The sequence below is a fragment of the Papio anubis genome, chromosome 5, assembly GCF_008728515.1.
Source record: "Papio anubis isolate 15944 chromosome 5, Panubis1.0, whole genome shotgun sequence".
Classification (NCBI taxonomy): Eukaryota; Metazoa; Chordata; class Mammalia; order Primates; family Cercopithecidae; genus Papio; species Papio anubis.
In genome coordinates, this window is record NC_044980.1 from 33,268,802 (window position 1) to 33,293,655 (window position 24,854).

General features: G+C 39.8%; 1 protein-coding gene across 3 annotated transcripts; it reads right to left on the reverse strand.

Annotated features, from left to right (window-relative positions):
• Nucleotides 1-24,123, reverse strand: C1QTNF3 (C1q and TNF related 3). Of its 3 annotated transcripts, XM_009208237.3 has the most exons (7): nucleotides 23,052-24,123; nucleotides 15,843-15,954; nucleotides 13,469-13,623; nucleotides 8,816-8,945; nucleotides 4,218-4,317; nucleotides 891-1,046; nucleotides 1-749 (listed from the first exon to the last, which is right to left on the reverse strand). In XM_009208237.3, exons 1-7 carry the CDS (start codon nucleotides 23,685-23,687, stop codon nucleotides 695-697), a joined length of 1,344 nt encoding a protein of 447 aa, XP_009206501.2. In that variant the 5' UTR covers nucleotides 23,688-24,123; the 3' UTR covers nucleotides 1-694. The 3 variants fall into 3 exon arrangements, with proteins under 3 accessions (XP_009206501.2, XP_003899608.2, XP_003899609.2); XM_003899559.4 differs by having other exon boundaries at nucleotides 1-1,046; nucleotides 23,052-24,122; XM_003899560.5 differs by having other exon boundaries at nucleotides 1-1,046; nucleotides 23,271-24,117.
• Between the last annotated feature and the right edge of the window lie 731 nt (nucleotides 24,124-24,854).

Sequence of the window (24,854 nt, forward strand, 5' to 3'; positions counted from 1 at the left end):
TATCTTTAACAAAGGTGTGTTTATTTCCATATATTGCTCATTACATTTTTCTTGCCATAGTTTTATCTAAAGCCAAGTCAAAATTTTTCTCTAAGGTATTTATTAGTAGTGTGTGTTCTTCAGATATAAAATCCCTCTGGTCAACATGCAACATTTGAGTATCTATTGGTACTGTATCTCTATGAAATATTTATGACATTTGTTAATAGCAAACCTCAACCTCCTGACCCCACATCCGAAGTTGGGGGCGATGTGGGGGAACATAGACAAAATTACAAAAACATTACTGGTCAAGCACATTGCAGCTAAAATCTATTGACTTTAAAATAGTATTGTATGTGAATTCAGAGTTTTAACATATTTGTGGATCAAAAGGAAAGGATCAAAGGCTAAGCTGAACACAGAGGGCACTAAATTAGCTAATAAGGCAGCTAGTGTCCCTGTTCTTGCCCCAGCCCTGTCATATCACTGCATCTTATTCTCTCAAACGTTATAAAGAATGATGAACTTAAAACTTCACGGGTTCCTGAAAATTGGTATTAAATTAAAAGCAGAGCAGCCAAAATTCTTTGCAAATGACTTCTCTGATAGAAAAAAAATATTTCCAACCTGCTTCAGAGGAGAATCCTCTTTTAGGTGCCAAGGAAAGAGTGATAAAGATGCTGAGTGTATTAGTCAAGGTCATCTGAGAAGACTACTTTGTGGTTGATTCTTCTGAGCCCCTGAGTTGTCCAACATTATTGGTGTACCTGTAGCATGAATAGCATTGCAACCAATAACTTTTTGAATACAGCATGTAAAACCCTAACTTGAATGTTCATCAGATCATAACAATATCAGCTCAGCTACAAGTCTTCCCCAAAGTGGAGCTATTCTAGTCATATATTTACTTAGTTTCAAAGAGCAGGAATCCTGCAAAGGTGGAGAAGCGTTGGTGGTCCCCATGGAGAGCGCCATTGCCCATTCGCAGCCAAACTTCATCCCCTTTGGCTAGCTTCAGCACAGCATGGTTGCTGGATGTATCTGATTTGCCCTTCATTTCATAGCTGGAAAGAAAAAGAGGATCAAACTACTTAGTCTTTGCCATGAACAGCCAGCTCTTCACCAAAGTCTGTGCTCCCCTTTTCCCCTTTCCACAGGTATAATCCTGTGGCTAAGTTCTCGAAACAGCCTGTGGGCAGAAATGACCTAAGGCTGGCGAGTAACACTCTCACAAAACCCCTCCCTGATCCTTCTTATGACTGTCTGGAATGTTCATGACAATGACCAGAATGATCTTAGAAGCCATATGTTAAGTACTGGGTTCTTGGAGACTGTGTGGAAAACAGCTCTCTCTCTTCCCTGCTCCAACCCAGAACAACCCTGGACTGTTTCATGAGAAGGAAAGAAAGTTATAATATGTTTGAGCTATTCCACTGGGTTTTTGTTACAGCAATTTAGCTTCCCCTAACTAGCTAGAATTTGGTACAAAAGGAGACTGCTCCATAATGCAAACAAAAATAGGCTTGCACTGGCTCATGGTCAGGCAAGGAGCAATGGGGAAACAAATATCATGGTCTGGGAAAGCAGAAGATCCATGTTACACTGTGCAAAAACATTTGGGAAAACATGTTAACTTGGAAGATCTAACGCCTGTAGGCTAAGAAAGGGAAGTGACTGGAAAAAGCCAAAATACTCTGCTGCTTTTAGAAAGATGTTGCTACAGAAGATGAGCTTAGGCAAAAACTAACTTGTTTGAAGAAGAAGAAGAAAATAGTGTCTATATGGTTGGGGCCTAACAAGGTTAAAAAAGCCGGGTGTTTTTATACCTGGAAGAGCAGTGATAAAGTTGATGTTTTCTCCTTAAGACTGCTCATTTAGCAGCCATGAAAAAGAATGAGTTCATGTCCTTTGTAGGGACATGCATGAAGCTGGAAGTCATCATTCTCAGCAAACTAACACACACAGGAACAGAAAACCAAACGCTGCATATTCTCACTCATAAGTGGGAGTTGAATAATGAGAACACATGGACACAGGGAGAGGAACATCACACACCAGGGCCTGTGGCGGGGTCGGGGGAAAGGGGAGGGAGAGCAAAGGGGAGAGAGAGCATTAGGAGAAATACCTAATGCATGCAGGGTTTAAAACCTAGATGATGAGTTCATAGGTGCAGCAAATCACCATGGCACATATATACCTGTGTAACAAATCTGCACATTCTGCACACGTATCCCGGAACTTAAAGTAAAATTAAAAAGAAGAAAACTGAAAGACTACTCATTCAGTCAAATAGACACAGCTGTGGCACAATCTGATGGATTAAAAATATTGCCTTTCTACCCAAATCTATTGCTTTAGAAGGCCTCAGGGTAATTCCATTAAATTGAGAGAAAGCCATGAAGACAAGGAATAGCAGGCTGAAAACTGTCAAGACAAGTATATGGAGTGTGGTTTAGTAACACATGTAACTGACTTGACTTAATCTCTTTAACAAACGAAGTAAAAGCCAGCTAAGTAAATAGAGTAAATAGAGTAAAAAATAGAGTAAAAGCCTGCTAAGTAAGTTTCTGAGGAAATGGGTTTACCAGAGACCCAAAACTGGACTCAAGAGGCTTGGGATGTTTGACTCAGCCTTCAAAGTTGCACCAGCAGGAAGTGGGCTGTGAGAGAGCCCTGAGGAGGGCTTGCTCACCTTTCAGATGTGCTACAGAGAAAAGCAGACAGAGAAGACCCTCCTAGAGGACAGAAGCAGGAGCCAAAGAGAAAAATAGCCAACAAACCAATATGATGAAAAGGACTGCTCATTGACTAGCTCAGGGCTTTGAGCTGGATGCGTTATTTGTGCTTTACAGGCTGTCTCCCATAGGGTCAGAGCGATGGGGAGACATGTAGTCTAAGTGTAGGAAGAAGAGTTCAGCAGATATTTGGAAGCCAGAGGGCAGAGAAGGCTAGCTGTTCACCAGAATCCCCTTTCCTTTCTTCCATTGGCGCTACAATTCCATGTCACCCTTGCATTTGTTGGGTGGGAAATAATGTGACTAAGTTCTCTGAACAGAATTCCTGATCCATAAACATTTCCACAAGCAACAGGAACCTTTTTTCCTTCTGGCTCTGGCAATGACAATGACCAGAGAGAATTTCAAAGTCAGTTTTTTTTGTTGTTGTTTGTTGTTTTTTGTTGTTGTAATTGTTTTTGAGATGGAGTCTCGCTCTGTTGCCCAGGCTGGAGTGCAGTGGTGCCATCTTGGCTCACTGCAAGCTCTGCCTCCTGGGTTCATGCCATTCTCCTGCCTCAGCCTCCCGAGTAGCTGAGACTACAGGTGTCCACCACCACGCCTGGCTAATTTTTTGTATTTTTTTTTTTTTTTTAGTAGAGACAGGGTTTCACCGTGTTAGCCAGGATGGTCTCCATCTCCTGACCTTGTGATCTGCCTGCCTTGGCTCCCCAAAGTGCTGGGATTACAGGCGTGAGCCACCGCACCCGGCTCAAAGTCAGTTTTATAGATAGCAGAGCTGCTTTCATCAGCCTGGCTTCCTCAAAAAACAGGAAGAATAAACCCATTTCCAACCTGCACCCCTCCTACAACCCCTCATTCTTTCCCAACCTGAAAGTCTTCCCTGGACTGGTCAAGAAAAATCAACTTCTAGTGTGTTAGAGCTACTGGATCTCTTAGTTGTAACAATTTCACCTACCCTGACTCATCTTTCTGTCTTTTGGCATTTCAAATACATCTTCCCACTCAGGTTAGGCTCCAGAAGTAAACACAGCAATTATCACACATCATCAAAAATAGCAGGGAAATGCTAACAACCACAAAATATGTCATAGATAACTCATGGCCCATTTAATTGTAAGAAAGGTGTTGGCTCTCTGCCTCTCTGCCACATTCCAAGCTAACATCAGAGGGTGTGGGAGAATGGGAAAGCAGAAAAAGGGGCAGAGAGAGAGGAGAAAAATAATGATTTATAAAAATAATCCAAATGATTGGTTATGGGGAGTGCTGCTAGTAATAAATGCAAGGCCTCTTATCAACCTGCTGATGCTCAAGTTCATCAGATTTATTTCTTCCCAAACAATAATGATGATAATGTGGCCACATTGGTGCATGAGGGCTCGTATTGAGGACAGGGCCATGTCAGGCTCTATTGACTCCTATACACTTCCCTGTCATTAGGTGTTCCTTGAACAAACAATGGCAGCATGGATGAGACCCGTGATAGAAAAGACCACTCACCTATACATGCTGAAGACTGTATTGCCATTGTGCATAAGGTACACATACACTTCCTCAACATCTTCATGCTTCATCATGCTGAAGGTGAAGAAATACACACCTGAAAAAAGCAGGTATTTATCCATGTTGATATTAACATATTATACACTGAGGACCTGGAGATACCTGGAGATTTGCCAAATGCCTTCACATGTCTTTTATTGATATTCTTTGTAGTATGGTGTTTCTCCTTGGCCTTAATCTGCAGGAATGTCCCTTTTTCTACTCCCCTTCCAAGTGCTTTCAAGTGTTTTGAGACTTTCTCAATGTGTACACTGTGTATCCCGAATAAGACTTGAAAGTCTTTAAGGGAAGAGGCCTACCTCATTTTAGCTGTATCTCACCACCTTGTGCCCTGACAAAGTGCTTAGGGCAAGGTAGGTGTTGTTCCTGGGCATAGGTTAGCTATCATCCACATCTAGCACAGAACTCGTGTTACCAAGGTACAGAGAGGTTTGTGGTTGAACAACGATGCTCCGTAGCTTAAGAAAATGAGCAACTATAACAATACAACAGACGATTATACTCACCAAAGGGGTTAGCCAAAGGTAAGGAAATCCTGGAGCACAGAATAAATGTTTATGAGTTATAAAGATATGGTTCTGGTAATTTCTTACGCTATTCCTTGTATGTTGGTGAAATTATATACAATAAACAGAAAGACCCAACTTAGACTCAGTGACAGGACCTTGTCACTAAAAGTCTGTATCCTCTTCATTTGAAAAAGACCAACATATATTTTTGAAGATTTGAGTTATTTAATAAGACCCTAGGGCTCCTAATTGAAAGCAATATAATATGACCTAATATACTCTAAATGCCAGCACACAGGATACTTTTACTGAATGATTAAGAAGAATCCAATAGCACACAGAAAAAACAAAAGGAAAATTTTTCAAACTCTAAATGATTTGGGATTTTGGTGTGCATTTTGGAAAGGTGAATGAACATAAGTCATCAAGCTCTTACTGATTTCCATGTTACATTTTAAACAAATGGCCTTTCAAGACAGTAACCCAGAAATAGCTTTAATAAAAGATAGTTCTATTTCTTTCTCAAAGGTGCAATCAAGTAAGATGAAAGTTGTAAGGGTGCCGTGTCAATTCACCTGATTCTAAGTCAGATTAAATGAAGAAGTATGATGGTGCTTTGTCTAGTGCCGAGAAAGCATACTCAATGTTCTGGCAACAAAGGAAATGGCCTAAAAGTTTATCATGCCTATTCATATGCCTAGAGATTGGCCCACAGATGAAAAGTAAAGGCAGATAAAAATTAAAAGCCTCAAGGAAAATAGTTTATATGTGTTTAGTTTTTCACGTTTTACAAAATTTCATATTAGACACATACACATACATAATTTTCAATACTTCAAGAAGATAAAGCTGAAATCAAAATGACAGGAAAATATATTAGTTTTTCTTACAAAATCATGACAATTGTTAAAAATAGATTGCAAAAACGTGTTAGAAAGAGTAGACTAAAACACCAGATGGTGAGTAAATGAAATGCCTGGAGTTGGAAATACCGCAGTTAGTATGTATTATACCCACATGTGACTTTCCTGCAAGGGAAGCTACTGAAACCAGAGGAGACACACTTGCACTACAGTTTGGTGGTCTTTGTGTTGCTGTACTTTCAAAAACCAGCCTTCTCTGTCTCTTCACTCCCAAAGCTGGAAAGGATAAAATGGTCTTTTTGCAATCTATTGCAAAAATGGAGACTGAAACAGAAAACTGTGAGGGTCAAATGACAGTGGTATCGCTAGAAGCTGAACGTCTGGCAAGAGAGCTCTAAAAAACTAAATTCTTACTTAGGCTTCAATTATAAAGCCACTTAATTCCATGGAAATGTGGACTAGGTATTTCTAGTCACTAATATAATCTGTGGCACAGATAGCATTTAACGGAATAGTTATAAGAAAATTACCACGTAAACCGTCAGAGCAGAAAATCACATAAGAACATTTAAAGATGATTTTCATGACATTAAGGTGTAATGAAAGATTGCTTCTATCATTTCATATCTCAGTTCATTTCTGACTTAAGTTGAGAAGAGAAATAAATCAAGGTGTCATTAAAAGCATTTGTGAACATCTGACAGGGCCACTGCCTCCATCAGAAGTTTCTTCCTTTTAATTCTGGATACCATATAGAGAAATGAAAAGAACTGGAAAACAAAAACCAAATAAGTATCCACATTCTGCAACACTAAGAGACTGGAAGAAAATCAATGAACTTCAAAAATACCTGTAAGTGCTGCCAAATGCCCCTGAGGGTGGACAGAGTCACTTGGAGATAACACAAGTTTGGGCTGGGCTCTGAGGAGGCCAGGTGACAGCAGGTGTCACACAGTGCCAGGAGAAATGCACTCTCTTATAGTGAGGGCCATGTGGAAGTGCAATGCTGAAAACAAGCCGCTGTGAACAGGGCCGAGCGGAAGCAAAGGCTGCGTTTGGGGTGATGGTTGCTAGATACAGTGTAGGATGTGGAAAGAGGATCTGCAGTGAGTGGCCAATCTCAAAATTTGCCAGCAAAAAATAAATAAATAAATAAAATAAAATAAAATAAAGAAAAAAAAAAGAAAGAGAAAAGAAAGAAAGAAAAAAAAAAGGACTCCCGAAGGCAAGGGAACCAGGAAGCATAAGACTGGCTTCAGAAGCTTTCATGGACCCAGTGCAGTCTGGAGAGGCAGTGGAAGTGTGACCAAGGAAAACACACATCAGGGCCGTACTTAAAAGAATCCGTTAGTCCCCTGGCAGCAAGGGAGGGAGCCTTTGAGTTACCTAGTCTAGAAACTGCCCTGGTCCTTTCTTAACCAAGAAACTAGAGCATATAGCTGGTCTAGGAAAATCCAACTCATTCAATCATCACTTAATTTTTTTAAGTAGAAAAGAAAAGCAAAAATGACCCTAATGTATTAACTATACCCTCCAAGAAAAAATGTTGTCATGTAGTGGATGAAAAATGTAGCCATGAATTTATACTAATAAAGCAAATACCTCTATGAAAGAACATTATAGAACAATAGGTGCGAACCCATGGTAGAAATGGCCAGACAATAAAAGGAATTAAAAGTTGGGGGCATCAGAAAAACCTGGTGAGATCTGAATAAAGTCCATAATTTAGTCATAGTATTGTACCTAGATTCATTTCTTTATTTTAATAATTGCACTTTGGTTATTTAAAACGTTAATAGTAGGGGAAGATGGCTAAAGAAAATATGATAACTTTGTATAATATTTTTATAACTCTCTCCTATAAGTCTAAAATTAATTCAAAGTAAAATGTTTGTAAAATGGGATTTTCTATTTATTGACTGTCCAGAAACTTGAAAGCACATTTTGTTGATAAGGCTATCAGGAAATAAGTGCTTTCATATCTTAACAATTTAAGTATATTGGTACAACCCTTATAGGGAGCAATTTGGTAAAATTGATAAAAATTATGAATATGTTTATACTGATAACATTCCTGAAACTTTAGCCTACAGATGCACCTGTAAGTGATCAATTACAAAGTGGTATATTCTTGCTGGCATGGTGGCTCACACCTGTAATTCCAGCACTTTGGGAGGCTGAGGCAGGCGGATCACTTCAGGCCAGGAATTTCAGACCAGCCTGGCCAACATGGTAAAACATGGTAGTCTCTACTAAAACTACAAAAATTAGCCAGGTATGGTGGCCTGGGTCTGTAGTTCCAGCTACTCGGGAGGCTAAGTGGGGAGGATCGCTTAAGCTTGGTAGGCAAAGGTGGCAGAGGTTGTAGTGGGCCGAGATGGCACCACTGTACTCCAGGTTGGACAACAGAGTGAGACCTTGCCTAGAAAAAAAAAAAAAATCCACCACCACCACCAAAAAAAAACAAACTGGAAACAACCCAAATGTCCAGCAATAAGGGAATCATTAAATATACTTTGGTACATCCAGCTATAAGAAAGAAGATGAAGTAATGATGTGAAAAGATTTCTAAAATATATTGTTAGTTTTTTAAAAAAGCAAAACACAATCAGAATGTAGACTGTCCTAGCTTTTATACAGAAATGTGAGAAGATATATTTGTATTCATTTGCATAAACAAACTCTTTTAACTTTTTAAATAAGTAAATGTATTACCTGCTCAATTTCTTTTAATTAAAAAAATAGGATCAGGCACTCCTTGAGGTGGTGGCAAGGGGAGGAAACAGTTATGACACATTTAAACTGAGAATTATGTTTTAAGGACTTTTAAAGTCTGAGGTAACTATGTCCTCTTAAGAATTATTTAGCTCAGTCTAGATCAGAGTTAATAATATTAATGACTGTGGCCATATTTTAAAAACTATTTTTGTGTTTTCAGATTCTAATTCGTTTACTTTGAAATCCAATAGAAATCTATATGAGCTATTTGGTTTAACTTGAATCAGAAAAAAATAACTACCTTAATGTCTTCCTTCATTTCATACTCCCTTCCTCCTTCTTTTCCTCCCTCCCTTTCTCCATCCCTCCCTCTCTTCTTTCCTTCCTTCCTTGTCTTTATTATTACATTGATTAACTCAATCTTTATCCAATGTTTCCATCTCACCTGATACTGGGGCCCCAAATCTACCAGTCATGACATCAAAGAAGTTTCCAATGTTGGTCTCAACACTGCTGAAGATAATCCCACTGTTCTGATTGCTGAAGTGTGTTGCCAGAGAAGCCATGAATGCAATCTAGGAAAGAATTATTGGTCAATAAATAGGCAATTTATCTTAAAGAAGTCAAGTTTTTATGCAGATTAGTGTGTTAAACATTATACATAACAGCAAGATTGGGAATAAACATCAATCTATGGAGAAAGAAATAAATAAATTATGGTAATTCCTAACACTTGAATGCTATGCAGCCGTTAGACTGACAATGTCTGAACATAGGTTTCAAAGATTATTTGTCTTTCAAATGATTTTTGAAATATTAAAATTCTGTTATCAAATAATGCCAGAAAAATTTAGATGAAATTTTCCACTTACAGCCGTGAAATGCACATTAGCAAATTCAAGGATGTGAGAAACCCTATAGCCAAACATTTTAATTTTGGTAACCCTGCATTATTTTTTTCCCAAGAGATACCTATTAATTTAATGTTTTTCTTTATATAGACAAGTTCTCACTACGTTGCCAAGGCTGGTCTCAAACTCCTAGGCTCAAGAGATCCACATTCCCTGGCCTCCCAAAGTGCTAGGATTATAGGTGGGAGCCATGGTGCCCAGCCTATCAATTTCCAATGAAATTAATTCTTTGAATACACTTTGAGAATTCTTGATGTTGATCTAAATGTGCATCTATATAAAATGAGAAAATATCTTCAATACACTGTTTACTCAAAAAGTAGACAACACAAGATCATTATTGTCTGATACCAGACTTTATTAACTGTGTCTGTGTAGATGGAGTTATTGTGTGGGCAAATTCAGAAAAATATCTGCAAGAATATTCTTGAAATTATTAATAGCAGGTCTTTCTTGGTAGAAGTTTCATGGGAAAGTTTTCCTTTCTTCATTACACTTATAATTTTCAAGTTAGCATGTATTAATTTTATATTCAGAAAAAAAGATACAAATTTTAAAAATACAGAATTTTACTTATTTACATGAACAGACATTTAGGATAGATTGTCGTTCATGAAATAAAGTAATAATATGTATATATGTTCCCATCATATTTAAAAGTAACATGTATATAAGTACGCATAAATCTGAAAAGTTATGTAACTGTATGTTAATAGTAATCATTTCTGGGCATGTTTTATTATTTTTGGCCCAGAAGTTTTCTAATTTTTTTAATGATGAAAAGATATTACATGAATAACCTTGAAAAAGTAAAAAGGAGTGTTTGCGGTTATCTAAAATACAGAAAAATGGTTTACTAAAATTAACAATATTTTTGAATATTAGAACAGCAAAAATTTTTTGGCATGATTTTGGATGAAAAAATGTAATATTGGAACTGCAAAGTTTAGAGATAGGGGAATCTGAGAAGTCATTTAATGGTCAACACCCATTTCTGGGAATGGTTACAAATACTTTATGTGTAATCTTTTAAGGGACTTTGAAAGCCTCTGCTCAATCGGTAAAAGATCAGCAAAGAGAATTAACTTAAGAAACCAGCTCATATTGGCAACCAAGATGCTCTATGAGTTTGGGAATAAAGCTGTCTACTTGGGCCCAAAGATATGAGATTAAGGCCCATCTCTCTTAATTCTGTCACTTGGCAAGTCATTGAGTAATTGAGCCTCAAATTTCTATATCCCTTAAGTGGAGAATGGGGCACTATTCTTCCTCCTCCTGGCACCACTACTACTATTGTTACCACCTCTATACTACTAATGTCCAAAGACAGGGTTGAAGTTCAAAATACAAAATGTTAACAATAATTTTAAAAGCCTTGAGACAATTCCACCTGTCAAGAAAAGCTTTTGTCACTATTCACAATAGCAAAGACATGGAATCAATATAAACTCCCATTGATGATAGACTGGATAAAGAAAATGTGGTACATATACACCCATGGAATACTATGCAGCCATGAAAAAGAATGAGATCATGTCCCTTGCAGGAACATGGATGGAGTGGGAGGCCGTTATCCTTAGCAAACTAATGCAGGAACAGAAAATCAAACACCGCTTGTTCTCATGTATATGTGGGAGATAAATGATAAGAATACGTGGACATATAGAGTGGAACAACACACACTGGGGCCTGTGGGAGGATGGAAGGTGGGAGGAGGGAGAGGATCAGGAAAAATAACCAATGGGTACTAGTCTTAATACCTGGTGATAAAATAATCTGTACAATAAATCCCCATGACACAAGTTTACCTATGTAAAAAACCTGCACATGTACCCCTGAGTTTAAAATAAAAGTTTTTTTAAAAAAGAAAAGGTTCTGCTTAAACTCACCATTGAAGAATGACTTGTGAAAGTCAAGTCAAAAAACAAAACAAAACAAAAAAATATACCCTAGAGATCACTTACTGTATAGAGATAATCCCCATTTTACACTGCAGTGTATCATTATGTGCAGAAAAATAAAAAAAAAAAAGAAAAGAAAGTCAAAGTCAATCCTTCATCCAAATGAGTCATTGAAACTGAGTGTAAGTTAGATTAATAAATTCTTTAACTTGCTGGGACCTTCAAAGAATGTGAAGTTCCCTCCTTCACAATCTGCCTACCCAAATGATTGTACTGTGATTTTAGGGTAAAATAGCTGATGGGGCAAATTTAATAATTGCCCAGAATGTTCTCTATCAAACTGGCTACTCTAGGGCCCCTTCTCCATGGTTTACCATTCATAGGTTCTGGGTTAGAGTGTCTAGCTTTGAGATGTGTATCTTCTGTCTTATTAAATGCCTTAACCTGGCTGAGTGGCATCTCTAGCCTTTTTGTTTGTAAATTTATACTGGCACATGGATCCCAGGTTGCTGAAATTATTAAACAGTATTTGGCTAGGCACGGTGGCTCACACCTGTAATTCCAGCACTTTTGGAGGCTGAGGCAGGCGGATCGCTGGAGGCCAGGAGTTCGAGACCAGCCTGGCCAACATAGCGAAATGCCGTCTCTACTAAAAATACAAAAAAATTAGCTGGGCATGGTGTTGCGCACCTGTAATCCCAGCTACTCCAGAGGTTGAGGCAAGAGAATCGCTTGAACCCTGGTGGAGGCTGCAGTGAGCCAAGATCACACCACTGCCCTCCAGCCTGTGCACACACACACAAAACAAAACAAAAATAGCATTCATTTAAAAGTTGCAAAACCCACAAAAAGCAGTGAGAGTAACACACTAACTATTCAAGTTATTTTAAACTTGAAAAACCAAAGCCCAGAAAAATGATGGAACTTATACAGGGTCAAACAACCACCATACACGCAGAAATAAAAGACAGTTTCCCCCTAATTGATCTTTCAGGCAAAAATCGTTTTATAGTGTAGTTCTTCAAAAATCTCTCATGTTGCAGGATTTTATCTCAGTTACTTTATTTTTATCCACAAGTTACTTTTTTTGGGAAGACACTAGCCAGAAAGAAACTTAATTTTTTAAAAATGCTAGTTTTCAATGCTGATAGCAGTCCCCTGGAGGGGATCTATTTCAAAATATTAGCCCTCCTCCACCTTCCAGAAATAACCCAAAATTAGTAATTTTTCTTGTGACCTAACCTCACATTTACAAGTTTAAGATGTTGTTGGCAATAAGAACTGTAACAGTCATTTAAAAAAGAGATAAAGAATAGATGGGTACTTGAGCTTGGGATAAAATGTATACTTTTAACCTCATAAATTGATTTTTTCAACTTTATGCTGAAATGAATGTAATCTGGTCTGGAACACTGAGTGGATGACTCAAAACTGAAATCGTCCATTGATAAAGAAGATTCTGACAAGAAAAACTCAAGTAAAATTTATACCGCAAGGTCAAGCGTGGTGGCTCAAGCCTGTAATACCAGAACTTTTTTGGGAGGCCAAGGCAGGCAGATCACTTCAGGCCAGGAACTTGAGACCAGCCTGGCCAACATGGCAAAAACCTGTCTCTATTAGATATACAAAAATTAGCCAGGTGTGGTGATGCATGCCTGTAATTCCAGCTACTAGGGAGGCTGAGGCAGGGAATTGCTCAAACCTACGAGGCAGAGGTTGCAGCGTGCCGAGATCGTGCCACTGCACTCCAGCCTGGGCAACACAGAAAGACTCTGTTTCAATAAATAAATAAATACAAATTATACCACAAAATCTGAGTTGAGAGAAAACATATATATCAATATTTATGTATGCATTAGTATATGTAAATATAACAACATTAATAAATAAAATATTGTAACCAGACATTTCACCATTCCATTTATATATTTAAATGTTTATATATTTGATTTGGCCCTAACTCTTATTACATCTTATTACATTCTTAAAAAAATCTCATTTCAGAAAACAGGAGATTAATTTATATTCAGGGTTGCCTTGGATTTGGTCCTATGTGGGTCTTAGATTTCACTCTTCATAAATGTCTCCCTAAGAATAATATCAAAGTCCTCCTTTTGGACAGCATGGGCCTTATGCAAACATCCTGTGATGTAGAAGAACAAACTGAGACTCAGATTTACTCAGGATTGGGGAAGACTTGAGGAAGCACTCGAACATCCTGATTCCTGGCCCCTCGTGGTCAGGGAGGTTGGAAAGCCACCAGGAGATGTACCGAGGATGGTTTACCTGAAGTTCTGGTGGAATCCCTGGGTAGCCCTTCTCTCCTTTGGGGCCATGCTGCCCCCGCTCCCCTCGAGGCCCCAGGTCACCTTTGTCGCCCTTCTCACCTTTGGCTCCTTCATGGCCGGTGGCTCCATTGTTGCCATTGTTTCCATGGTTTCCTTAAACAACCAGATATCATCACATGAGAAAACCCAGTCGCTCATACTTACCATCCATTTCTAGACAAACTGTCCAAACTCACTTATGAAAGGGGCCCATTCGAAACAATCCCAACTATAACCAAGGGGTATCATCATCTAAATAGGGCGCCAGGCTCTGAAAGAAGCCTTAGATACCCTAAAGCTCCAAAGCCTGTTCATCCTTTGAAGCAAGGCTTAGAGGAAAAATTGTGTAGAATTCTAATTATGACATTATCATTTAAAATAGCCAAGACTGGAAACCACATATATAATCACCAATACTAGGAGGGCATGATGTGTTCTAGAAACTATGTTATATAGTCATAAAAAAGAAGGCTGAAGAAAAACATTTAATGATATAGTGATATTCATGATATTTTTAGATTTTAAAGTTATAAGTGGCCAGGTACCGTGGCTCACACCTGTAACCTCAACACTCTGGGAAGCCATGGTGGGAGGATCACTTGAGCCCTAGAGTTTGAGACAAGCTTCAGCTATATGGTGAGATCCCATCTTTACAAAAACAGAAATTAAAAAATTAGCCAGGTGTAGTGGTATGCACCTGTAGTCCCAGGTATTTGGGAGGCTGAGGCAGAATGACCTCTTAAGCATAAGAGGCCAAGGCTACAGGGAGCCTGGATCATGCCACTTTACTCCAGCCTGGACAAAGGAGCCAGACCTTGTTTCAGGAAAAAAAAAAAGTGATGAGTAAATAGAGATAACATGATACTCTCTTTGTTTGGAAAAAGATGTATTTATGTATTATATCCATAGGGAAAAAAAGACAAGAATAAGTTACAGAAAAATATTCACGGAGATTCTTTTCTAAATGTGGAACATGAGTAATTTTCATGTCATTCTGTATATTTTCCTGTCTCTGAAGTTTTCTACAAAAAACACATACCACTTTTACAACTGAGGAAAAGGTAAACTCATTCTTTAAACAAATTACAGCAATGATTTTGAAAGCAAGAGTTGGAAAATAATTTTAACTTTTCCCTTTGCCACCAAGAGACAATATCTACACCTCTTCTTTGTTTTTAATGTTTGCTAAATTTCAGGCTTTTTGCTGTTTATTTTGCATGCTACTCTTGGTCGGTTATCATACCAGGCTTACAACCTTTCCAAATGCTCAATACTAAATTGAGCTAATTAACATATGCATGAACTTTGACTGTGTTTACAAATTAATGTGTTCAGTGACAAAGCCATTTCCTGGTTAGAAAACATTTAACCAAGGCCAGCCTTATGTGTAACCTCAGAAGAGTTAAGACCTGAGAAGATTTTACAAGGGTCAAAATAGTCTCTACCCTACATCATTGCACCTGCTGGCTGCTGTCCTTGATGGCCAATGACATAGATTCCAAGCCAGTAAATGTAGTTTAAAGTTTAACATAAGATTTTCTTGCTGCAAATTTGTTTTTGTGCAAGCAGCTACTCAAAAGTAGAAAAAAATTTGAACCACATTTGATCAATATTAACATCAATGAGAGTAAGTCACAGAAGAGCCAGTGGACTTTGGCCAGACCCTGAGATGAGGTCCTACCCTAGGGGTTAACCTGAGGATGAAGACAATAAAACCCAAGGTAGGCTTGAGAGCCCCAAATTGAGGGGACCTGGGCTACCCTTTCCTGGACTGACCCAGGTACCAGCAGGCCTGCAGCACTTCCCTGTGCCTGGTGGCACTGGTACAGTACAGATGGCTGAACTGTTGGCCTAGTGGGGTCTGATGTAGCTCCAGAGCCTTCCCCATGCCACTACATGGTACTGGAGCCTAAAAATGTTTCCATGAGGCCAAGAGTGGCATGAGAGTCAACTGAGAGATGACTGGACATGGAGAGACCTTGAGACTGGAGGAAGAAGCACTTAGCAGGACCTAGAGTCACACAGAAGGATGCACAGCTCAGTGACTGGCATTGAGATGGCTGTAGCCCAGACCGGTAAGCTTTCGGCTATACTCTGCCCTTCATAAAGTGCACTGTGGCAGATATACTGGAAAGAAGACTATGACCTAATCGTTTCAGACTCAGTGCTGGTGAGGAGACTCCCAGCCTATGAACATGGTACTCCAGGATGCCATGAGTCTAGTGGATCCTTTGGATCACACCGAAGTGATCCCAAATTATTTAGGTTTGCCCTTTCCTCCTACTTTAGCTCAGGCTGCAATTAGATTGACAGTGTGTCTTGCTCATCCTTACCTGGAATGCCAGGAGGGCCCGGTGGCCCAGGGGGGCCTTGGTAGCCTCGAAAGCTGTAGTCTCCATGACAACACTTACTGCAGTCTGGGGGTAGTCCTCCGGTTTGTGGAGACTAAAAAGACAGAAAGAGAAGCTTCAGAACAAAAGGTACTTATGAGCAATTAGGATTTCTAAATTTTCACTGACCTTGACCCTTAGGCAAGCTTAACTCCAATCAATCACAGCAAGATCAGAAGAGATGGGATGTGGTGGAGATATCAGTGGCAAAGGGTCAGGGAGTAGCTAAGGTCAGTTGATGATCAAAGGAAAAGGCAACGAGAAAGTCAATAGAGGAAGATGCTCTTTGAAAAGGTGTGTGGGTGGAAGTGGGAAGTGGGGTCCTATTTCTGGAAAGTGCCTTCCTGTTGCTACTGTAACAGCAAAGAAAGAAACTCCTTCAGAAGTGGACTTGGAAGCCTTTTTTCTTTTCCAACTGCCATAGCCCCAGATGTAGCTAAATTGAGTAGATGGTCCTCAAATTACAAGAATTATCCACTTCAAACACGATTTTTAAATGCTTACTATATCCATGATACTAAGTTAAGAACTAGACTAAGATTTCCTGGAAATTCTGAATAGTAACACTGGTTTTTCAAACAGCCATAGCACACTTAAATTGTCTTAGAAAACGAAAGAAATAAAGTATTCTTTAGTCCAATACATTTATTTATTTGTTAAACTGACAACTAGAAATTACATGTATATTTATCATGTATAACATGTTGTTGTAAACTAAGTACACAGCGTAAAATACTAAATTGAGCTAATTAACATATACATTGTCTCATATACTGTTTTTGTAGAGAGAGCACTTAAAATCTACTCTCAACAATCTTCAAGAATATAATACATTGCTATTAGCCATAAGTCCAATACATTTTTATTAATTATCTACATCTTGAAACAACTTTAACTTTATAAGTAAATCAACTATTTAACATGATTTCTATTTCCCACATTCCACTTTAAAATGTGAAATAATTAGGCCAGGCATGGTGGCTCACGCCTGTAATCCCAGCACTTTTGGAGGCCGAGGCAGGTGGATCACCTGAGGTTGGGAGTTGGAGACTAGCCTGGCCAACATGGTGAAACTCCATCTCTACTAAAAATACAAAAATTAGCCAGGCATGGTGGTGCATGCCTGTAATCCCAGCTACTTGGGAGGCTGAGGCAGGAGAATCACTTGAACCCAGGAGACAGAGGTTGCAGTGAGCTGAGACAGCACCATTGTACTCCAGCCTGGGTGACAAGAGCAAGACTCAGTCTCAAAACAAAACAAAACAAAGCAAAACAAAAGCTGTGAAATGATTATCCCACTCTTTGAACCAATATTTTATAAGCATTTAATGGGTACTAAATATGCTCAAGTATGATGCCGAGTGAAATGCTTATTTACACAAAGATAAATTTCTAAAATATATGCTGTCTAAGAGCTAAAGACTTAGTGGAAGTTGATTGGCAGAAAAGTTAAAGTTGCTTATGAAATTTGAACTCTCATCTAAATTGGCAACTTGCCTTTTAATTATGTCATACAAAATACTCGTGGAAATGTTCCTAGACATCAATTATAATTCAATGGTCTTTTGAAAACAGCATGTTGTTGCTAAGAGATTCATGAAAAAAACGAAGTAAAGGAGGGAAAAAGGAGGACAGGGAAGAAGAGAAAGAAAAAGGAGACACAGAGGGAGGAAAAAAGAATTTAAAATTCAAGTTGCATTTATCACTAAAAATTTAAGCAGAAAACTGGGTCAAAACTTCACACCGTTAAACATTTAGACCTTACTTTCTTTTCTTTCTAAAAATGGGCTTGGATTTTGTTCTTACTCTCTCACTGCTTTTTCCTAAAATTTTCCACAAAGCTATTCAGGGAAAACACTGAACAGTATCTGTAGCACAAGCATTCTCCCGCAACAGCTCAGAACCCAAGTCTTGCTGATCAGGAGCTATAACTTAGAGCTAACTCCTAGTCTTGTCTTCAGTCTACCAGGCTGAAACCTGGACAAGAACTAACTAGAGAGTATGAAAACCTTCTGTCAAATTGGTAGGGGAAGAAAAAATCAACTAAAGCCATTGGTTTGAGGTAAGGGATTTCATCTCAGTGATTTTATCTGAGGGATTTCAGGACACTTGGAAAGTCAAAGACACCACGGCACGCCCCACTTTCTAATCCAAAATTGTAATCTGAGAAGGAAGGATTCCATATTTCCTGTTATGGTTTTGCTAATGTGAAATTCAGCCTTTTAAACCTCAGAAAATCCAGGGCTCTGCCAATGATGAATTTTAAGGATGGAAAAGGGAGGAGAAGGAAGGAAAATCCTCAAGTGGAACCATTGATGTAGGAATGGAATGGAAATACTGAAATGCTTAGGAATGTTGAAACACCCACTGGACTGAAACTAGAATTTCCATCATGGTGCTGCGTGACCTTAGAGAAGTCACTGTTCTCCAGACATCTTTTTTGTTTGTTTTGTTTTTGGCTATTACATTGGAGGATTGGATGAGGTGGTGTTGGTGCACAGAAAATGACTCTTTAAAATACGTGCTTCAACGTGTTGAGTGCTTTGGAAATGGAAGGCTTCAGAAATAAGCCATGAAGATAAGGTGAGCACAGGGAGGATGGAAGGCTCTGTGGAGCAGGACAAAAGCTCACTTGACCTTGATTTTCAGTATGAATGCAGATCATGAGAGAGGGGCCTCATGATCCTTCTGACCTTTAGTGTTTTAATAAAGAGGTGTTGGAAGAGCTATCATAGGGAAAACTGGCTTGTGGCAAATCTCTTATTAAAAAAAAAAGAAGAGAAAAGAAAGAAAGAAGCCTCAGATCCAAGGTCTCTCTCTGACCTTTCCCTGCCTCCCAGTCTCTCTGATCCTCTTTCCAGAAGTGCCGGGAGGGACTCTGTCTGGAATTTCTTTATTTGACTAAGGAAGTGTCTTTCCAAAAGAAATGCAATTGTCTTACGACCCCCTCCTTAGGAATCTCATCAAATAGCCAGGAAAGATCAACCACTGGAGAAGCAAAGATACTGGGAGTCGTCACAAGGCTCAGACAGGCTTTTCTTCTATTTCCTGAGGGCAGCTAGAAGCCATAATCTGGGAAGCTTTAAGACAACCTCTGTTCACAGTAAATTTCTCTCCCTTCCCTTCTTGACACTGTTACAGTAGGTAGCTACTCAGACACGAGCAGGGTAGGGGAGGGCTCTACCTGACCAGGAATGTCAGGTGATCATCAGGTGATGATCAAGTGGCTTTTAACTGTCTCTAAAATAATAATTGGTTGCAGCCAGTGCCAGGGAAAGGCAGTCTTCATAAAGATAGAAAAAACCTGAAACTGGTTATCAGCAGCTTCCCAATAAGATCTCAGGGGTTGGGCAAGTGGGCTCAAGCATGTGCACTAAGAGGCAAAATGGCAGTTTAAGTGGCAAATGACCACCTAGGAGCATTTGGCTAGTAAGGGAAGAATACCTCAAGTGAGCATGCTTACAACTCCAGTAAACACACTGTGCATGTTCACCTCCCAAGTAAGTGCTGGCAGGCCACTGCACATGTGGACAACCCACCCCAAGGGAAGAATCAAGGCAGAAGTAATGCAAGACCCCATGAGTATGCCAATGTAAAAAACCCCAAGTCAAAAGGTCAAACCGTTCACTTGTCTTTCAAGTTGCCCATTTGGCCCTCTTCCAAGTATACCTGCCTTCCTGTTGTTTCTGCTCTAAAGCTTTTTAATAAACTTTCATTCCTGCTCTAAAACTTGCCTTGGTCTCTCCTTCTGCCTTATGACCCTCAATGAAATTGAGGAGCCAAGAATTGAGGTTGCCGCAGACCCACATGGATTCACTGCTGGTAACAACACCTCCCCCAGGGCTCAGAGGAACTTTGTAATTTACTTCTACATTCCCCAACTCCCCGCTACCCTACATGGAAGGGTGTGTAAGCATGCATACTGCATTGGGCTATTGGGAAATCATCTCCATGTGATTCCCATGTGCTATGCACATTAAGTAAATCTGTATGTGTTTTTCTCCTATTGATCTGCCTTTGGACAGTTCATTTGCAGAGAATCTTCAGAGGATGAAACAGGAGATTTCCCACTTTTCCCCTACAATTGTCTTGCATTTTTTTCCAGCTCTACAATGCAAAGATACTAAAGTATTTTCCAAAGCTTCAAATAATAATTTAGAAACATTTTGTTTTTAAAGTCTAGTATCTAGGCACAAGAATTCAGCTGCAGGAGATGAGGTTGCTCAATGCTAAAGTCAACTAGGATTGGAAGTGCAAGACCAGGCTATTTGAGGGCGCTTTAATTGCACAGAGCTGCCACCAGAACAGTGAGAGACTTCTGGTTGCTACTAATCAGGCGCCTCATGAGAACCCTTCAGCAACATTGCATTACAGGTTCCTTCCTCTGGCCTTGTCTTTCAAAGTTCAGTCGAATGGAACAATGCCTGTGAGTCTTTTGCTGGAGCTCTTAGAACAAGTTGGACAGGATGTGTTAATTCAGAAGTTTTCTCCTAGGTAAGGGAAAATTACATGTAGGTAGTTGCTATTTATGATCTCCTTAAGTTTATCATCCCCTTTCCCAAAAGCGGGTCAAATTTGTATGGGAAGGCCTGTAAATCTGCAGCATGGGAAAAAGAGTTTCTCTCTAAGACACGCTCCATCAATTTTGTAGATGGAGGCCTAGGGGTAATGATGCAGAATGGAGCTCTACTAGTAGTCAGTGACTTCTAGGAAGGAGAGTCATAGCTCCTTTTTTTAAACCTCCTGCCCCAAAAAAGGGAAAAGAAAGAAGAGGAAGGGAAGTGGGAAGAGGGAGAAATGGGTATCCAGGAGAAGGAGGGGAGATTGATAAAGGTGAATGACAAAGAGGCTGCAGAGAAGAAAATACCAGGAAAAGAGAGCCCAGGTCTGCCCACCCTGGATCTCTGGCCATTGTACTCCACCATGAACCCACAGCCAGAGCATCTTTCCAGACCATATATCTGATTACCTCACTGTCCTGCTATGAACAAACAAAGCCTAGCTAGCAAAGCAAAATCTAAGCTCCTAAACCAGCCAGCAGAATCCTCCTTGTCACTAACATCGTGTAACAGCCTGTCCCCACCAGTCCCCACCCCTGCATCCCTAACCCAGGAGCTTCAGCCACAGCCAACCGCTCACAGGCTTTCCAGTCTCTGTTGCAGCACTTTTTTTTAAAATCTACTGTGGATAGTCATTCTTTTAATCTCATCTTTTGAGATCCAACTCAAAGACTATCAGTACTTTGACACTTTTGCCCAACTGCCTTTTATGTACTGACTTTATTTAACACATGGCATTTAATTAAACTTAATTTAATTAACAAAAATTTGTCTCTACTATAGCACTTCAGGATTGTTTGGACATGGGAGCTCAGGCAAATTTATCTTTATATATCCCTGGCCCCCCTTTTAAAGTTTGGTACAAAGTAGAAACACAAGAAATGCTTGGGAACTGAAAGAATAAGAGGAAAAGTGAATTGTGATCAAAGAAGAGGGACAGGGGAAGTAGGGAAAGAAGGAAGAACGTAGCACAATCCTAAATTCAATCTGTGGTCTCCACAGCCATTGGTAGAGGAGTTGTATTGAAAACTTCTGGAATATCAGTAACTCTAAATATCCTCAATATCTCCTGTTGGTGGTTTGTTTGAAAATACTTCAGGAACCTAGAAGCTAGAGTGAAGGAGAAATGTGATTTGGATTTCAGTGGCCTGCTGGCTGTCGGTTGTCAGGACATAATGACCAAAGACAACCTTTAACTTCCTTCTGCTTCCTCTGGGGGAATCACACTGCCATGGTCAGGAAGGATACCATCTGTAAAATGGAAAGTCCAGATCAAGTCTTGGACGGAAGTGAAAATATCTTCACCACAAAACAAAAACAAACAAAAACCCACACACAAATCAGTGTTAATCATTACCCTTCAGCCAAAAGATTGTCAGATGCACAGACAATCTCTAAAAGTGGCTTTCAAAAGATAGGATCATATTTAGAGATTATCACTTCTTCTATGGCTCCTTAAAGAAGCAATTTTCTCTGGATACATCCCCCACAGAATGGTTTGGACAACTGCATTGTGTGGTCAAGTTAAAAGTTCTGGGTTAGTTTCAGATCTGCAACTGATTCTGTGTATGATCTTGATCTGATCATATAACCAACCAACCCACCCAAACTTCTGAATCTATGGTAGGAAGGATTTAGATTTCAATTACATGAAATTCTTCAGGTCCTATTTAATGCATTAAAGTAATCAAATCTTATAGTAAAAACCTATGTGTTCAAATATCATGTAACTCAAAGTAACTCTTCTTGCTCCCTCCATCAGTTTTCAGCACACTACACGCCTAGAGGGTAATTCAAAATATGTCTCGTCATGTACTTAATATTTTAAATTACACTGAGTTTCACCAATTTGCAATTCACTCTACTGAAATCTTAACTCACTCTTGTACTACCAAGATTTAAAGATATTTCCTTAGAGCTGAATTTATAACCTGAGAAATACATCAAGTCCTCTGTGATTATCAGGCATCAAATCATGCTATAAGGTTTGCATTTCGAACAGTTTATTTTTTATTTAACTCTTTAATTCTTTTTAAAACAGGCTGAACAGAGAAGCTTAACAATCTAGAATGCTATAAATCAAATAAACAAGACTGCCATGAAATGTGGCAGCACACTCACAAATCAAAGTAAAAAAACTTTGATTGCTTTTGACAAACTCAAAGGGCAGCTTCTCCCTGCTGGAAGGGGTTAAGAAAGTCCAATTCTCTTAAGAACAACAAATGATTGTCTACAGTGACCCATCTATCTGCATGGGTCAGCACTCCTTTCCGGACCAACAGAGCAAGAAAGAAATCAAGTCCCAGCATAGCAGGAAGCTGGCTGGCCGGGTTCCCCTTTCTGATGGGGTGATGCTACGACCACTATCCCATCACATCATTGCTGCCTCTGATGATTTTCTAACAGAGACCAACAGTCTCTCTTGTACCGGAGAGCAATCCAGAAAGAGATTCACAAGCAGCTTAGCAAACTTCTCAGAAGCATTCACTGATTCTAAGAATCTTAGCCAAAAAAAAGAACAACAACAACAACAGCAGCAGCAACAGAACTCATTAAGCTTTCACAGATATCCTTAGAAGAGAATTCTGAGTACCTGGCCCCAGAATGGGGTGATCTGGGCTAGGTCATCTACCTCGGGGTGCGGTAGCTCATCTGGTCTCAGGGATTTTAGGTCTGTAGAAGTGTTATTATCCACAGTCCCAGTTTTAGGATGGCTCCGCTCTCTCACTTTCTCCCTCCTGGAGCCGCTACGGCCAGTCTGCTGGTGGCTTTGCACTATTCTTGCCACCACTTTATTAGTTCTTCCGCTCACCTCCATGTATTCATCTTGACACAGGCAAAAAGGGAGGAAAAACAAAGCCAGCAATTGCCAATAGACGAGCTGCCTCCAAAGCATGATTCTCAATAGAGCCTCAGAACTTCCCTGAGAAGACAGCAGGGCTCCAGGAGCGTGGTCTCCTCGGGCAGATGCCAGGACTGGAGCTGAGAGCTGCAGTGGCGGAGTGGTTTTATACTTTGGTGTGTAATAAATAAGGCTGTAGGCATGCCAGAGTGACAGCAGCCCTCCTCCCCAGGCAGAACAGCCCCCATTCATCATTTTCCCACACCACAGGCAAGAACGATTTGTGTGCACAGTTCCCAGTTGGCGAAATTCATAAATGTCACACCTTGGCACGTTTCTGTTGAAGTGTGAAGAAAACATACACAACCAGCTGGGAACAGAGAGCATGTGTCCAGCGGTTTGCTTTTGTGATTAGACATGGAAAGGCTGTGTATTTGCAGTCTAAAAAGCCTTTTGGAAAAACCTACCGTTGCGCTTGCCAGGAAATTCAGGCTTAACTGCATCAGTTTCGTCTGAAATGGCAGTGGGAACCCATTCAGGGCTTTCACGACAGCTCTTGCTTTCTAGTTGTACTGTTAGTATTTCCCCACTTTGGCCCACTTAAGATAACTCATTTCCCCTTCCAGAAGGCAGTGGCAGAAGGCAGTTAGTTGCCTACAAAACACTGAGCAAGATTCAGGTGCAGTGCCTCTGGGTTTAGCAAAGGTATTTCGCTATCCTCAGCTTTACTTCTTTTCCCCATGACTTCCCAAAAGCCAAAATTAAATCAAAGTTCACCAAGTCACTTATTGTCAGATGAAGATATAACACTCTGCTTTGTGTTAAGAGAAGGCTGTCTCTGGCTCCTCTTTCTTTTGACATATTCTGATTTAAAATAGAAACGGCACCAGGTACAATGGCTCATGCCTATAATCCCAGCACTTTGAAAGCCCAAGACAGGAAGATCCCTTGAGCCCAGAAATGTGAGGCCAGCCTGGGCAACTTAGCAAGACCCTGTCTCTACTTAAAAAATAAATAAATAATAAAATTGAAGAAGTGGAAAGCAGCAAACACATTATTTCGAACACAGCATACCCAGATCAAGAGGATTCTCATGTTCTTTGCTTTAGTTGCTATACTTTTATTAATTCAGCCAAAAAGCTAATGGACATTCCTAATTGCTTTGGGATAATAAATTAAGAGAATTTAAACAGTCTTGTCATCAAAAATTGCTTCTATTTACATATGATTTTATTTATATTACTCATTCACTGGCTTAAGAAAATGTCACTGGCCTTCTCTCGTGAAAACTGGAGAGACCCAGGACCGTAAAGAGCATGGGTGGCAAGCATCTGATGAGAAGGGGGCGATGCAGCACTGTGGGAAACTGAGGCTTGGAGAAGCTCAGCCTGCTGATGAAGAGTCAGAGCAGGTGGGAAAAGGGGAGAGAGAAGAGAGAGCTGCTGACAGCTGCCCCCATCGCTCAGCCAAGGGCCTGAGAACCAAGAGCCATCTCTAGAAATGGCCAGAACTGTCAAAAGCTAGCCTGGCTCCTCCTGCAGCTACCAGAACAGC

What these genes read in the sequence shown, in the direction of transcription:
- C1QTNF3 (XM_009208237.3), bottom strand. Translation starts at nt 23,687, where the DNA reads ATGCTCTCTGTTCCCAGCTGGTTGTGTATGTTTTCTTCACACTTCAAC. An exon ending in GGATTCCACCAGAACTTCAG is followed by an intron (nt 8,946 to 13,468) that starts GTAAACCATCCT and finishes ATTCTTTCCTAG; the next exon opens with ATTGCATTCATGGCTTCTCT. An exon ending in TTCCTGCTCTTTGAAACTAA is followed by an intron (nt 750 to 890) that starts GTAAATATATGA and finishes TTCATGCTACAG; the next exon opens with GTACACCAATAATGTTGGAC.